The following is a 16,054-nucleotide window of genomic DNA, read 5'->3' as shown; positions in this document are numbered from 1 at the left end:
AAGGGTCAGATTTCCCTGAACACAGCAAAATCTCATGACAGGACTTCCAAAATCCTGAAGACACCCATGAAAGCTTGCGAACAGCTGCAGTTCAACTCAGATATGTACTCATTTGTAAGGAAGACTTCAAAGCCTCCCTGTGCTTTCTGGCCCATTATTTATTCTACACCAGTCTGCATGAAAAGCAGCTTGAACTTGTTTCCAGGGCAGAAATCATTATCCTGGATTGTATTTGTTCTGAGGAGGGTAGTGAAGACAGTCTGATTCACCTCTTAAGGAAGTCTGTGTTCCCATCAGCTGATGTCCCTTCCATGCCTCAGCAGCATTCACAGGCACTTTCACCACCTTAGCCCCCAACCCATAGCTGCTCTCAGCTGTCCCCATACCTGCTTCCCCTAGGCTTTGCTGCCTGACTGGCTTGGGAGGTGGATAAACATTACCTAGGGAACTCCTCCACCAAAGAAAACCCTCTTGCCTTTCTGTTGGGACAGTGGCACCCACTAGGATGACAGGGAGAGGCAGCAGTGGCAGCAGCCTCGGTGGCCAAGTTTACCCCACCACTGTATGCCTGTCCAAAACCTCACAGTCCTCCTCTGTGCCACTATGCTCCAGGGAGGAGACACTGCCCAGCAGAGGATTTACTAATAAAGCACACAAAACCTAGACAGAGGCAAAGCAAACTCCTTCCTCACCCCAAAAACTGTGTGGAAAACCACACCCCCAGCTCAGGAGGCTTTTGCACTCTTCATTGTGGCTGGCCCTGCTCCCAGGGCTGAGCTAATTAGAGCCACAGGTCTTGTTGCCCTGTCACTTGCTGTGAGCAGCTGGAGGCAGATTACCTATTTAGATCTGGCAGGAGAGAGCTAAGCAGAGACCATGCGGCTGCTGTGCTCCGTTCCTTGTTGGGCAGCTTGAGGGAAAGCACAGAAGGGCAGCTGCAAGGACCAGCACCCAGGCAGCCCAGCAAGGGGCAAATGTGAAATCCTGGGGTGTGGATTTAAGGCAAACAAGAGCTGAGGTTTTGTTTCTGCCCTCCTCAAAGCATTTCATCTGCAACAGCCATCTCCAGGCATCCCATAACCAAATCTTTGAAGGATGAAGAACCCAGCTTTTCCCTCCCACTGTCATCCCACCAAGAAAGGGCAAAAGTAGTAAGTCCAGGGTCACTTGCTTTTTCAAGATCCCCAGGTGCTCTTAAAAGCAGTGGCACCACAGCACTAACTTACTGTGGAGAGATCAGAACTGTTCCAATTTGTACTGCTATCTGCAGAGAGAGACCAGCTCAGCCTTCTAAGGGCTCTCCTAACACCCTGAATCAGAGTTTTGTTATTTGTTTGGGTTTTTTTCAATGGTACTTTATGTATACTAGCAGTAAATATCTGAGCAGTGGTTAGCCAGTTGCCAGCAACTTATCGATGCCTCTAGCTAATCCTGAAGGATGTTTTCGGCCTTGTGACCAACATCTTCCCAGCCTCCAGACAGACAAAGCATTCCAGACACAGTGTTACCCAAGAGCAAGAAGGATTTTGATTTCTGAACTTCAAATAAAGCAAAAAAATGCCTATCAGACCATAAGCCAAGCTCAGATGAAGAACAAGTATTTTCCTTTATAGTTGTGAAAGAATGGAACTAAGGTGCTCCATCTATCCCCATCCCTGGTACTGCTTGGTCTTTACAGTGCTGAAGCAGTTCAAGCATTTGCTGAAGCATTGGATCCAGAGCCAAAATGGAAGTGTCAAAAAGCCAAGATTGCAACAAGTGGTTAGGGGACCAGATGGTTTGCACGCCATACTGAGGTAAAGCCCATGAACAAGGGGCTGTTTAATAACCTCCCAGGCCAGCCCACAAGACCACTTGTGCAGGCAGTGCCAAAGTGCTGGGGAGGGGTGGTGTGCTTGTGGGAAACCCCAGCCCACAGGAGCCTCTTCCCTGGGACTGGAAAGGCCAGGAGGGGAACAGCTGCCTGTGCCCTGGGGACTGCAGGGGTGGCTGCTCTGATGTTCTGGTCTGGGAGCTGAGGGCAAGGACTGCTCTTCTCCTGCTCCTCCTGCAGCCTGAAGTATCATGCCTGGTACTCTGCAGCTTTGCTGTTCCCTGCAGCTTCTTTCTCCCACTTCCCTGTTGCCCTCAAAACCATTCTTTTTCCTCTCCCATAACACACAGACACCCTGGAAAAACAGCCTTTAACAAAGAACTCCAGCTTTGGGGTAGGGAAAAGGACACACAAAGAAACCAGGAGACACCAAATCCCTGCTTTCCTCCTTCCCCTTCTCAGTCAGTACACCGCCTATGACAGAAGTTTTCCTCCTTTGACAGCGTTTATTGCTTCCCCCTGTCCTGCAGCACCGCAGCAAAGCCTGGCTGGCCTTTAAAAGCCTCCTGACAAATCCTGGGACCAGCACCCTGTGCCAGACACCAAAAAGTGGTTTGCAAAGTGAAAGAAAAAAACAACAGAGCTCTGGAGGCCAAGCCCAAAGAGGTTCCCATTCCCAAAAGCAGGAACATTGTGTGCATGTGTATACTGCATGCCAGAGAAGAAAAAAGAGGGTGTATCAGTTGTAAGAGAGAGGAAAAATGTGGGGGGGGGGGAAGCAGGGGTGGCGGGGAAGCAAAAAGAAATCTCAGTCTTTAGACTCCAGAGGTCTGGCTGGGGAAGGCAGCAACTGAAAGAAATGCTCTGCTGTTATTACTGCATGGAAATTACAGCTGCCAGAAGGAATCCAGGCCAAGCTGTTGCTGAATATAACTTTAAAAAGACAGCCAGCCTCAAATCATGGGCTGCTCACAAGTGTTGGAAAGTCAGTGTGGTAGTGGGACCCACAGTCCTTCCCCAATGCCTTCCAAACAGCAAAGGCTAAGGACAAAGACAAAATAAGGGTGGAAGAGTAAAAAATGCCCAATAGGCAGGAGGGAGGGACTCTGCCCCATGCCCAGGTCCCCCAGGTTTGGGGAGAAAGTGTTAACTAGGAAGGTATCAGTTGTTAGCACCCACAAAAGAAGGAGAGGTTTGGACTGGTTCCTGGAAAGGAGAGAGTTTAACTTCTTGTGAGGTCCCTCTTCTGTTTTTAAAGATGAGATCTACCAAGGGGAAATGCTGCAAATAGAGCTCTGGGTGTGAGGCAGGAGAAGAGAGACAGGAAGAGAGAAAAACCCACAGCTATTTACAGCAGGAGCATCTTCTGTAACCAGGGACAGCCAGGGTGAGGGCTCAGGCATGCTGTTTCATGGACAAGTAGGGAAATGTAAAGGAAAACCCTTTCCAGAAAGTAATTTTAGCTACAGGTGAGAACAGGACATCAGATCAGACAACGTTCCCAGCCCCGTCAGCTTGTGCTCCAAGCCAGCTCCTGACTGGCAGCCAGCCCCTCTTGCAAGCCTCTCCCCCTCGTCTGTGAGGCATCATTGCAGAACAGGGGAAAAACAGGGGAGGTTCAGCTTCCAGCATGCTGTCAAATTGACAAAAATCATGCTAAGCTTAACCATAGTACACAGAGGCCTCACCTGCCCCTCCTGGAGAACACGAGTCACACACTCACCAAGCTTCGCTTCCTACTGCCAGCCACTCTGTCGGCTACTTTTACGTCCCTTTGGACAGGAAACAAGACAGGCTTCCAAGAATTCCCCCCTCTTCCCAAACGTTCTCTGGAGAAAACCCATGACACTGCAACACATCTTCTTGCATTTTTAGGTGATGTGGATTTGGACTCTGCACTTGGGCCACAGCCAACATTTATCAAAGGCTTCGGCTGGCACAGCAGGGGATATTTTGGAGAGTACAAGGGCAGCAGGAGGTATTTTTATTGTGACCTCCTTGTTGCTCACCTGGAGCTTTCTGCCCTGCTTTTGGGTACACTGCAGCATCCCCTGGGGCACACACCCATGCAGCAACACCAGCACCCCCACAGCTACTCACCAACGTAGAAGGTGTTGGGGGCCTGCTTGTCCCCCAGCTGCAGGTACAGGATATTCGTTGTCTGCGAGTCATGGCGGAGCCATAGGGCCACTCCCAGGATGATACCTCCGGCCAGCTGGGAAGGAAACAGAGGGAAGCAAGGGTTACCCACTGCTCCAGCCACATCAGACCCAGACTGGCAGCTTTCAGCCAGGAGCAGAAGATTTGCTTTTCATCTTCCCACAAAGGTACAAGGACATCCTTTCCAACCATCACCCCTGCAACAAACATGCTTTGTGCCCTATAGATCATGAGCCATATGATCTTCCTTGCTTTATGAGAAGACCCCTTCATTCTGGGGATGTGCAAAGCCCTTTCCAGTTCTTGCAGGAGATTTCTTTCCCAAGAGGTATATTATGTTTTATTATTATCTTCAATGGAAGTAAGCAGGAGCAGATGTGCCACTAAGGTTTTTAGAAGAACATTTCAACAGAAGTTACGATCAGTCCCAGTTGATAACTGTGCTGTTATCACCCCATTTCATTTCTCTGTGAGGTATAAACAGAAAGTGGGGGAGCTGCCATTTTTCCCCTCTGCTTCCAAGTCTTGCAAGCACACTACTTCCCATCCAGGGCCAGGCTTCCAGTCAAACACACCTAGTGTTCCTGAGGCACACAGAGCTTTCCTTAAAGTCCTAATAGAGGAATTGAAGTGGAGCAAGGCCTGAGGTCAGGCCAAAGCACCATCACACCATTTTTGGGGGCCTCCAAAGGCTGCTGCCTTGCCCATGCTGTGAAACAGCAGAAGAGCAGCACACACACACCCATGTGTGCACAGCGACATGCAGGATTGACCAGGGCAAGGACAAAAACACACTCCAGATGTGGGAGGAGACGTTCTGCACATGGGACATCAACTCATCCACTGGGATATTTATGTACAAACAATGGGAAGTTTTATGACTGACTTCCTCACTGTTTTCTCTTTCAGGGAGGGGCTGGGAAAGGCTGTGGAAGGTGGGAGCACATATGGGGCACTAGAGCAGGGAAGGTGTCACTGAGAGGAACTCAAGGTAGAGCTTTTCCAGCAGGACTCCCTGTGTCCTCTGAGACATCCCCCTTCCATTTAAAAGTATAAGGGAAGATGGGAAGAAATACGAACATCTGGAAAAAACCCCAAACCCTTAAGAATTCCAATATCACTGCTCTGAAATGCTGAAATCACCGGTTCAAACGCCAATTTAATTTTGAGTGTCCTAAACCCTTGAAGCCATTCATCTTAAAAAAAGGAAGAAAACTACCAGAGTATAGAACTGGAAACATGGTACTTCTAAAAGAGTCTGAATCAGGCGTGATAAGCACCATGAGAGTCACATTAAAAAAAAAGAAAAAAAAAAAAAGGAAAAAAGCAGTGCTTTTTCAGGAAAGGTGCAAAGTCTTCAGTTGTGCAAGCACAACAAGGAACACAGGAGGACTGGGACCTGCAAGACAGGCTATTGATGGGAGCCTGGTTTTCCCCATTGGGAGCTCAGTTGGTGGTTTCCTCCTTGCTCATTTCTACAAATCCCAGCCACATGATTTTTCCAGGAATGCCACTGAAGCTGGGGCAAACCCACACCATTTCCAAACTCACACGGCAAACTGCTCTCAGGGCTTTTCCACTATCAGAGGAAGAAAATACCCACCAGTTCCTGGAGAGGAAGGGAAATCTTTACTTTTCCCCAGTCTGCCAAAGTAATCAGCTTTTAACACTTCTCCCACAACTACCAGTGCAACCTCCCCGCTGGCACAGTCCTCATTCCTCCTGCACTGAGGCCAGCCTGAGGTTCTCCAAACACTGGCTATGGAGAAAAGTCACGAAAGCCAGTCTGTGCTCAAGTCCAGCTCCAAATAAGGCAGGTTGTGGCTTCGCACAAAGTTACCCAAATCCTGCCCGGAGTGGCTCATTCATTGTCTGAGGGCACAACAAAGTTTGTGTTTTTACTCTCAGAGGAAAGAATATGCCTCCTAATTAATTAATGACATTCAAAATAAAGCCCTCTTGGGAGCTGCTAGGAGAGAAGACATCCCAAGGAAGGTCTGGATTTCTGTGCTGGCTGGAAGAGGTAAAGAAAAAAGGCTGCAGCCTTTTTGGTTTTGTTTTTTTCCCTGCAAGGACACATTGCTCTGCCCTGACTTGCTGCCCTCCACACTCAGCAGCGCCAACCCTGACACCCGTGGAGAGGCTAGGGTGACACCAGCAGCTCCTTTCCAACCAAATTTGCCTTAGAATGCCTGACAGAACCAAAAGCATGCTGCAAGTGGTCCTCAAGATATTTTTTAGTCATTGGGGAATACCAGCTAGAGGGATGGAGCCTCTTCTAATGCATCAAACCCAGCCCAGCAGTGAGGTCTGCCTAAGCCAGCCAGCTGAACCAACTCCAGATGTTCCCGGTTTCATCCTGAATGCACCCCAGGAACATCACACATCCGACCCACACTGCCTGACTCCATTTGTGCTTTTAACAGAGCATGGAAGACCTCTGAATGGAAGCTTTAATCCAATAGCAGCTGTATTTCTTAAGAGAAAAAGACATTCACTTACTAATGAAAACAGTGTTAGGGCTACGATGAGTAACTTTTTCCATGAAAACCATACATCCTCCCACCACCAAGAAGCCCAAAACGGAATTAAGGCTCTTTCTTCCCAAAGCAAAGAAAACAAGAGGGAGAAAACACTGTCAGCTTGCCACAATAACTCTGCCTTCTGCTGTACCTTGCTTGGGATAATCTCATTTTTAATAGAACAACTTGTTCCAGATAAAATCTTGGTATTTTATCCCCCTTCCATCTGACAACTGCTGTTTGCCAACACGAGAAGAGCTCCAACCACTGATGGCAGCGTCACACTCATCTCTAGGCTGCACATCCTCATACATATCACTGTTTTTTTCTGCTGTGGATATCTGTAATCTCACACAGGTTATCCCACTGATCTTTGTGTTCTCAGCTTGTCAGACAGCAGTGTTGCAGAGGCTGGGGCCATCACTGTCATGATATGGTCTGAGTGCCCAGCACAGCTCTCCATATAAATTTTTGAGGACTGCAATAATCTAAAAGCTGCAACTTCAGCAAAGCCAGCAGTGTGTTGGACTTTGACCTGCTTTCCAAAAGCTGACCTCCCCAGCCTGCTGTTCTGCTGCCAGGACCGTGGCACTCATGAAAGGCACACCAGTGGTGCTCCCCAGGATGGGGCTGGCCCCAGAGCTCATGCCCTGAGCAGCTTCCCAGCACAGCAGAGGTGGTGTTGCAGGCACCAACATTTCCTCTTTACTGCTATTTTCCAGCTTCCAGAGATTTATTGCTTCTTCCACAGACAGCTAGACTTTTCCAGCTGGATCCTGCCTGCCCAAGGCTTTCTTCTTCAGGAATGTTGTTCCTGGTTGACACAGCGGGGAAAGTCCCCATCGAAATGCTGCCTAGGGGCAGGAAAAGGCAGACCCTGTGTCCCCAAGAGGTGATGGGATGGTAGCCCACGTGAGGAGATATCACCAGATAAGCACCATGATGAAAGCAGGCGTGCAGCCCTGGTTTGCTGCCTAATCCACTGTGCACACAGGGAAGCTCCTTCCTGGACTGAGCCTCACCAATGGACATGCTGCTCACCCTAAAATTTCCAGATCCAGCTGTGTGTGGGGCAAGGGAATAAGCCCATTTTTCACAGCTTAGTCATTCCTCTCTACAAGAAATTCTTACAAATTAGGGGTGCAAGGAATAACCCCATTCCCGTTTTAAAGTGGGGTACCCCACTTCTGAGTTGCCCCCACCTTAACCTGTTGCTCCCTGAAACCCATATATGCCAGGATGTGCATCATCTCCCCAGTCTCTTCTGCTGCCCCCAGCCTTTTTCCTCCTGCTCCCTTCCCTCCGCCCTTCTCTGAAAGAGATTTCCTGGAAAGGAGGAGGAGAAGAAAGAAGTTCTGGCTATAGGGCAGCTTGCCAGGCATGCCAAAGCAAAGCAGACAGACATCCTGTGGTTCTGGTCAGCGAAGGAGGGAAGTGGAGGTGCCAGCAGTTTCACAATGCTGGATTTTAGCAGTGCCACTTCCCACAGCCATGGCTGGCCCTGCCTCCAGGTCCTGCTTCCCAACCTGTGAGAGCCCAAGGGCTGGGAGAGGTTTTCGCCTTGCTGGAAAAATGCTGCCAGCAGAACTCACGCCACGATGCCTGGGAAATACCACAGTTACTAACTGTGAGCAGGATGCTGCCAAGAAAGCCTAATGAATTTTAGCTGGTTTATGATTAAGGCAGACGACTGGAGATTTTTAACAGGTTCTCATGCCACAGAAGTTTGCAATTTCCCTTACACAACCTGGAAGCAGAGCCCTTCGTGAGAGCAGTGCCCAGACCCCAGCCGAGAAGCTCAACCAGGGCTCCCCATGACTCCTCTCCAACACAACCTGCAAAGCAGCTGAGATGGAGTAACAAGGAATGCCCCTCCTTTCAGGTGTGGGGAACCAGGTTGCAGAAAAGCAAACTGGCTTGCCAAAGTTGAAGTATCTTCCCCTGCCAGAAGCCCCTCATATGGCCAGGAACAAACTGCTAATTTGGGGTTGAATGCTTTGCTCCCAGGTAATTTGTGGGTCTCTAGGTGAAACAGCATGAGTAGAGAAAAAGCAAGGAGATAGAAACTCATAACTTGATGGAAACTACCTTTGGAAAGGCAGTACAAGCCCTTGCAAGATCCATGCTAGCACATTACAGGTCCTGCACTACCAGCCTGAGGACTGAGTCAGGCAAGAGAGGGACACATGAAATGTGCCCAAGTAGCACCACACCTTCCCACAGCCTGCACCTCACCTCCTGGAAAGCAGGAGATTAATTTCTCTTCTACTGCAACAGCTGGACCTCATGGAACTGCTGAAAGGGCATGGGGTGCAGCAAAGGGCTGACAGCTGAATGGTGGCCCAGGAACCTGGGAACTTGGCTTCAATGCTGAGACCATCTCCATGTTACAGTGTCAAGTCTTCACACCAAAAACTCAGTTGAAGTTTTAAGGTGAGATGTGCTAGAGGATCACTGCTGTGCTGCATGCTGGGTGGACTGTGGGATGCCCTGGAGCCCCTTTGGAGGGTGTAAGCAGGGGAAGGGACTTCAGTAAGACACAGAGTTGCAGTTTGACAGGCACACAACACAGAAGGTGATCTTGACACAGGTACTCACAGGCAGCAAGTGGCAGGTAAGTCTCTGTGACAGCACAGGCGAGGTCTTTCTGCTGCCTTCCACAGCCATGGTGCTCCATGGCCACTAAAGGTCAGGCTGCAAGTTTGCAGGCAAGGCCTGCCCAGGAATTGCAGGAAAGCCATTTGGGAAGAGCACCATTGCCCTGCAGGCAGGAGGAGAGCAGCCTGCAGCCCTGCTCCCAGCAGCGACTATTAATAGACCTGCCAGCCAGAGCGAAATTCTCCACTGGTGCCTATAGTTACCAGCCCTACAACACTGCAGAGCTTTTCAAAACAAGCTCCAGAGGAACACTCCCGGAGGAGCAGCATGCCAGAAGCCAAATAATGGATGGGAGGAGAATGGGAATCCAGCACCAAAATCCAGGAAGGGGGTCCTACGATGGGGAACACCATGCCCACAGGCTGCTGCCAGCCTGCCCCAGCCTGATCCCTGCTGCAGACAGATGTCGCACTTCCCAGGGTTTAAGTCCCTCAACAGAGAGGAAAACAATTTGAGATACTGCTTTTAAATTAATTTGGCCCCGTACATAAGTATTTAACTACAATGGGGATACAACTGCTTTCCCTTCTTAATAGTACAGTGAAAGGCACTTCCACAGCGCAGGATTAAAGTGTTTCTCACTATTAATGCTCTTGCAGAAAACAAGTATTACAGTGGCTGATAGGAGAATAACGTGAGGAAAATAGAGCAATCCCCATTCCAGCCAGCAGCACTTCCTCCTTTCAGCTGCAGCCCAGCCCATTAAGTGCAACCTGGTACCCCCACAGGGCAGGGTGCACCCATCTCTTCAAAAAACCTTCTGTACACAGAAACTTCAGAAGAGGTTTTGTGCGTGATGGAAGGGCTGTGCTCACTTGGCAGAGTGCCCTAAAACATCCCAGAGAGACATCAGCAACAAAACTTGAGCAACAAAACAAAATCTGTGAAAGAAGATGCTGGGCCAGCATGCAGTCCTTGCTGCTCGCCAGGCTCTCTGCAATTCCCAGGGAGGCCAGCAGCCCAACCAGCCAGGCACTGCCACCAGTGGCACTGGAGCAGTGCTCAGCCCATGCCTGCACCCACAACAAGATGCAAGCTACTTTGTTAGTGCACAGTTATTTCAAACCCGTGTTTCAGAGCTACAGGAACCATGAGATCTTCCACTCTTCATTTAAAGCTGTGAGCAGTGGTACACAGCCACCCTCCTCACCACAATGGTCATGTGCCACCCAGCAAAAGCATTATCGTGGGACAATCGCCACAGAGAGCTGCCACCTCCCCACACTGACACCTCCCATCACTAACACCAAGTATCTCTGTGCAGGCTTTGCAGACTCCAGGGTACAGTTAACAGATCTTCTGGTGTTGCACAAGAAAATATGCAGCTCCTCTACCTCTTCCCTTTCAATCACCCCTGTCAAGACAGACTCTCACTTCCACCTTCCCTCTGTTCTTGCCCTTCCTTCCCTTTGCACCCAGGCTGTACGACATCCTCTCAACACACAGAAGAGCTAGACAGTGCCTGGAAAATGGCATTAGAAGCAAGCTCTTCCTTTTAATTAGACACCTCTCTGCTAGGGCAGCCAGCCGTGCTCTCGACCTGGAAGGCTGCCATGGGCTGTATTAGCTAATAAGCTTGAGCGATCCTTCTCCAAGCAAGTAAATTCCTCCTTGGTTATGTTTAATTATATTTTAAAATAGCTCACTGGCTTCCTTCAGCCTCTCCAGGGACCCTTTGCAGCAGCGGTCATTTCAGCCCCACACACTGAGCTCTGCTATAAGGTTTGGAAAATTCAGGAGAGCAGTCAAAGTCCAGCCATGCTAGTTCGAGGGATGGGATGGAGAAGCAGCTCCACCTGCCAGATGCCCAGCTCTGCTCAGGCTGCCCATCACACCAGCCAAACTGCCCAGTAGAAGCTACTGCTCCCTCTCACAGGGCAGTGTCCACTCAACATCAGCCACCCCAAGATTTCAGGACAACTTGGCAGCATAGAAAAACTTTTGTCTTCTCAGCCCTATGTTTTGCTAACCAGGTGAAGCCCACAGGTGCTGACCACGGCCTCCTCCACCACTTCAGTAGGTGGGTGCCACTGTGAAACGCGTAGGGACCCTCTCTCCTGCGACAGGCACTCATTTGTACATGTGGTCCATGCAGCAGCCACTGCTCCCTTGGGAGCCACCTTGGAGCAAGCACAATATTGCCATCTTCTTCTCAAGAATGCACGCACAAAGGAAAAGAAATCCCAAAAAATAAAATAAAACTGAAACAGCTCAGGTACAGTGAACGAGGAGCTGGCAGCAGGGTCACCTTTTCCTTTTTCAACACAGAAGCTTTGTGAAATTCCCCCTGCACTGCCAGGGGAAGGCAGGGGGAGGAAGCCAGAGGGGAGTCAGCTTATTTACACTCCAGCAGGATAGCGGGGCTACATAAAAAAGTTATCAGAGTAACTAAGGCTGAGAATTGCTTCCTTCTTCCTCTTAGGCACTAGAACAAGCTCCTGTGCAGCTCAGCATGGTGCCTGCCAAACTTTGGGCTCTACCTCTGGCTTGTTTTCATCAACAGCACCCAGCAGCAGCTGCACACAAGGCAAATCATAAGCAAATAAGCACAGGGAGCCCATTAGCCCTTACATAATAACCAGCTGGCAGGACTAAAGGGCTGCAGGTGCCTTGTCTCACATCTCCCTGTGGTTAGAGGTGGTTTCCCAACACAGCCAACCTGCAGCAAGGGTGGTCAGCACCACATTCTGTCCTTAAATGTCACCCCGCAAAAAGGACCATCTCACTTTGCTGTTAAGCATAGAATCCCTCCCCAGCTGGGGGTGCCAGCTAACCTGCCTTTGTGGTAAACCCTCACCTACTAGTTTAAAAAACAACACAAAAGGGCTTGAGAACTCCATGATCTGGTATCCACCATTCAGCTGGCTAGCCTCACAGAAAGCACTGTAAATTCTAATGAAGTCCAGGTTCCCAGTCTGCACAGGAGACAGTGAGAGGGGACCAGCAAGCCCAGCACTGGGAGCTGTTTTGGGCACCCCTCCTGGGAAGAAACTGAAGCATCTACCCAACCTCACAGGGAGCACCCTTCAAAAGGGTAGGGCAAGGCACCAGATGTCATAAGAGGGAAATTATACAGATTGGCAACTCCTCTTGGAAGCAAAATGCCCATTTACAAAAGATCAGTTCTTTTACAAGACTTTGAGATATAGAACTGATCCTGCTGAGAAGTGGTGGCTATGCAGAGCCCCCAGCATCCTTCCTGCCACCCAGGAAACCCTTCCTCACAAGCATAGCCAGGAGCTTCTTTGACAAGAATGGCAGGAAATCTGGACCAGAAGGCAAGAAAAAAAAAAACAAACAAACAAACAAACAAAAAAAAAAAAAAAAAAAAAAAAAAAAACACCCAAAAAAAAAACCAAAAAAAACCCCCACAAACTGGGATAAGCACGGTAACTCGGAAGGAACAACACTTCACAGACAACTATACCCGTCTCCATCCGGCCATTTTAAGGGCGGAGGAAAAGGTTAAAAAAAAAACAACCCGTCATTCAGGCAGCTGGCAACTCATCCGGTATCAATTAACACCGTTGTTATCAGAGCTTGTCTTCTCCCCCTTGGCCAGTGTTATACCCAGACACAAGGCGAACAGGCCTGAAGCGAGCACCCACTTGGTTTAAGCCCTACACCTCCCAAGGATGGGAATCCCCCAAAGAGCTTCCCCAGGCACCCCCAGGGAGGAGTCAGCAGCCAGAGGCTCCAGCCAGGCAGTGCAACTCCAGGTGCCAAAGCAAGCTTTGCTCTGGAAGCCATCGGTCCCCTTCCCACTTCTCCAGCCCCCTCGCTACATTCGCAGCTGTAAGCAAGCACTGAGAAAAAAAAAAAAATCCCAAATCCTCGACAAGAGAGAGGGATGTCAGACAAGGGGCACAGGGCACTAGACAAGCACATCCAAGCGGTGCCTTGCCTACCAGGGTGGGGCTGGACTCACTTCCAAGACAAAAAAGCATTCCGTGGAATGGAAACCAGAGTATTTAAAACACGAAACCAGCAGCCTGCTCGGGCATATCTCGCTGCCCCCGAGCGCAGGAGCAGAGAGAGGGGGACTCTTGCCAGCGAACCTCGCGCTGCCGGAGGCTGTTTCTAACCGGGACAAACCTGGTTCGCAGGGAAACCGGGATACGCCGCCTTTTGCTAAATTAGCCGCATGTCTGGATGGATTATTTAAAGAAAAACTTTCTCAGGAAAGGCAGCCTCTCCAGCCTGGACAGAATTTGTATCCTGAAATAACTTCCCGGGAGGCGGGGGCAGCGGTCCCCAGCGCGGGGCCAGGGCGGCCGGGTCCCGGCTCCGCCGCCGACTGCGGGGCGGGGGCGCCGGGCCAGCCCCAAATCGCCCGTATTTGCTGAGCGCCCCCTCCTCTGCGGCGGGCGGCACGGCCAGCGCCTCCCCTCCCTCCCTCTGCCTGGCAGCATCCCTGCATCCTTCCCTCGCCGGCTGGGGAGCGCCGCTCTCCCAAGCGCAGACCCGCAGCAAGAGGGGCTGCGGGAGACCCCCCCGGCTCTGCCACCCGCCCCGAAAGGCGCCCATAAACATCTGTGGCGGCTGGACGCGAACATCTTAAAGGTCTTCTCCAACCTCAAACCATCCTACGATTCTACCTCCCCCTCTGCATATCTATTTAAAAACCAGACATAATAGATATACATGTACAATTACATATGCATGCATTAAAATAAAAAAGCAAAGGATGATAAGCCCCTTCGCCCTCCAAAAAAAAAAATTAAAAAAAGAAAAATAAGCAGCCCCTAAGGCAAGCAAGTCTCAGTGTTGGTGGGCAAGAAGGAGGCTAAACCCAGGCGCAGACAGACGAGCAATATTGCAGCCCCCTTATTTGAAGGCTGGGAGGGCTCAGCCTCCGCTTCCCGCCGCCCCTGTGCTCACCCAGAAGATGAAGTTGAAGACGAAAAGGAGGTATTTGATACACTTGGTGCAGCCTTCCACTCCCATGGCGACGGCTCCCAAATCTGTGCTTCCTGGCAGACCGAGGCGGTGGCGGGCGCAGAAAACCCGCCCCGCCCCGGAAACGCCTCTCGGACACGCCCTGGGCACGCCCCCGGACACGCCCCAGGAACGGGGGCTGGCACATGCACCCCACTCGCCTTCCCGAAACTGGGGTCACCTGCTGTTTCCTCCTTTTTTTCTTCTTTTTTCCTTTTCTTTTCTTCCTTTTCCTCCCCCACTTTCCCCAGTTTCTGTTTTTCTCCTAACTCCTCTTTTCCTTTTTGCTTTCCCCCTTTTTCCATTATCCGCCTTTTTTTTCTTTTTTCTTCCTCTTTTGAATTGTCCCTTCCCTCCTTTCCCCCTTATTTAATTTTTATTCTTCTTCTCTTCTCTTCTCTTCTCTTCTCTTCTCTTCTCTTCTCTTCTCTTCTCTTCTCTTCTCTTCTCTTCTCTTCTCTTCTCTTCTCTTCTCTTCTCTTCTCTTCTCTTCTCTTCTCTTCTCTTCTCTTCTCTTCTCTTCTCTTCTCTTCTCTCTTCCCTTCTTCTTTTTTTCCCTTCTTTCTTTCATCTTCACTCATTTTTTTCATCTCTTCCCGCCCCCTTTTTCTTTTTTCCCCTTTTTAATATCTGCTCTTCATTTATTTCTTTGTTTTTCCCGTCTTCTCGCCCTCCAGGGGCAGCTCACAACAAAGTTTCCAACACACAAGTAGGAGCCACGGGGGCAAGTGTTGGGGGGCTGTAGGAACATTACCTCCCAAACCTGACCACCATCCCTTAAAACTCACTGCCACCTCCTAAATATCACCAGGCAGCCTGGGGTGCAGGGAGAAACCTCTGTGAATAGGTTCCAGGAAGTTTTGTATTTCTATACAGAAAAGTTTGAGGGCACAATCATGAGAGGATCCCCTCCCCCTCCAAAAAAAAAAAGCAAAGTTCTTTTGCATGAAAACTATCAGTTTGAAATTCAGAGAAGCGCTTCCTCATTTCCCCTTCTTATTTTAGCTCCAAATCTGCTCTGCTGAACGGTTTTTATCTAAGCTTCTGGCTTCGGTACTGCAAGCAATTGCATCAAGTTCAGTAGAACCACTCGGGATGTTTTCCTTTGGTTACTGGGTAACAAGAGCATCAGGGGGGCTTCAGGGCTCCCCACCAAAAAGAGTCCCCCTTCTTTTTTTCTTTTTTTAAAAATTTCTTTTTTCCCTTTTCCTTCCCCACTTTTCCCATTTCCTTTTTTCCCTTTTTCCCAAAGAAAAGTAAAAAAAAGTAAAAAAAAAAAAAAAAGGGTCACACATATCAACAGGCTTGGGAATTTTAGTTAACCCCTTCCTCTCTCAAAGCTACACAGTAGAAGCATGATGAAATTTCCCAAGCTTTCAGCTGAGACTCACTCATTGTTAGAAATAAAAATTGTTCTCATCCCGTGTTATCCTTCCAGGAAGCTCATTCACTTCTCCAGGGGCAGGGTGATAAGTCATACAACCAGAGCATAGAAGGATGCCTGGAAAAGGCATCAGTGAGCAGCTCCAGCCAAGGTCAGCACCTCACTGAGCTAAATATGAACCTGGGACCCGCCTGCAGAGTCGTGTGGGGAAACCTCCCCTCTTCCTGCCTGGGCACTTCCTGCCAGTGAAGGATTTCAGGGAGCAGCTTCTGAGCCAAGCATTTGCACACTCTGATAGAGTCTTCCCACCCATGCATCCCATAGTCAGGAATGAGCTGTTAGCCATCACACATTTCTGACATATGTATGTTAAAATCAAGTCAGCTTCTTCCAAAATCATCCCATTGCCCTCAGGGGTGAGTTGGTCCAGGGCTTTGTCATGTTCATCAAAACTTTCTGTGTCCCTCAGTAACAGCCCATGCACTGCATGGTAGCAGGGACCAGCAATGAACAGAAGTTGGCTCCGTTCCCTAATTACTTATGCTGAGTATGTCCCTGATTGTGGACTAGCCATGGATT

At 49.6% G+C, this 16,054-nt stretch overlaps 1 protein-coding gene across 1 annotated transcript in view; it reads right to left on the bottom strand.

The window, feature by feature from the left end:
* CD81 (CD81 molecule) overlaps positions 1-14,151 on the bottom strand; it is a 33,149-nt gene extending 18,998 nt beyond the window's left edge. The window contains exons 1-2 of the mRNA XM_053945976.1: positions 14,035-14,151; positions 3,914-4,028 (exon numbers count right to left, since the gene is read on the bottom strand). Coding sequence (XP_053801951.1) covers positions 3,914-4,028; positions 14,035-14,100 — 181 coding nt within the window. The 5' untranslated portion in view covers positions 14,101-14,151. The remainder of the gene's footprint in view (positions 1-3,913; positions 4,029-14,034) is intronic.
* Between the last annotated feature and the right edge of the window lie 1,903 nt (positions 14,152-16,054).

Source organism: Vidua chalybeata, chromosome 6 (assembly GCF_026979565.1).
Source record: "Vidua chalybeata isolate OUT-0048 chromosome 6, bVidCha1 merged haplotype, whole genome shotgun sequence".
In the NCBI taxonomy this organism is placed as follows: Eukaryota; Metazoa; Chordata; class Aves; order Passeriformes; family Viduidae; genus Vidua; species Vidua chalybeata.
The sequence above is the reverse complement of the archived record's forward strand: the minus strand, read 5'-3'. Positions and strand labels throughout refer to the sequence as shown.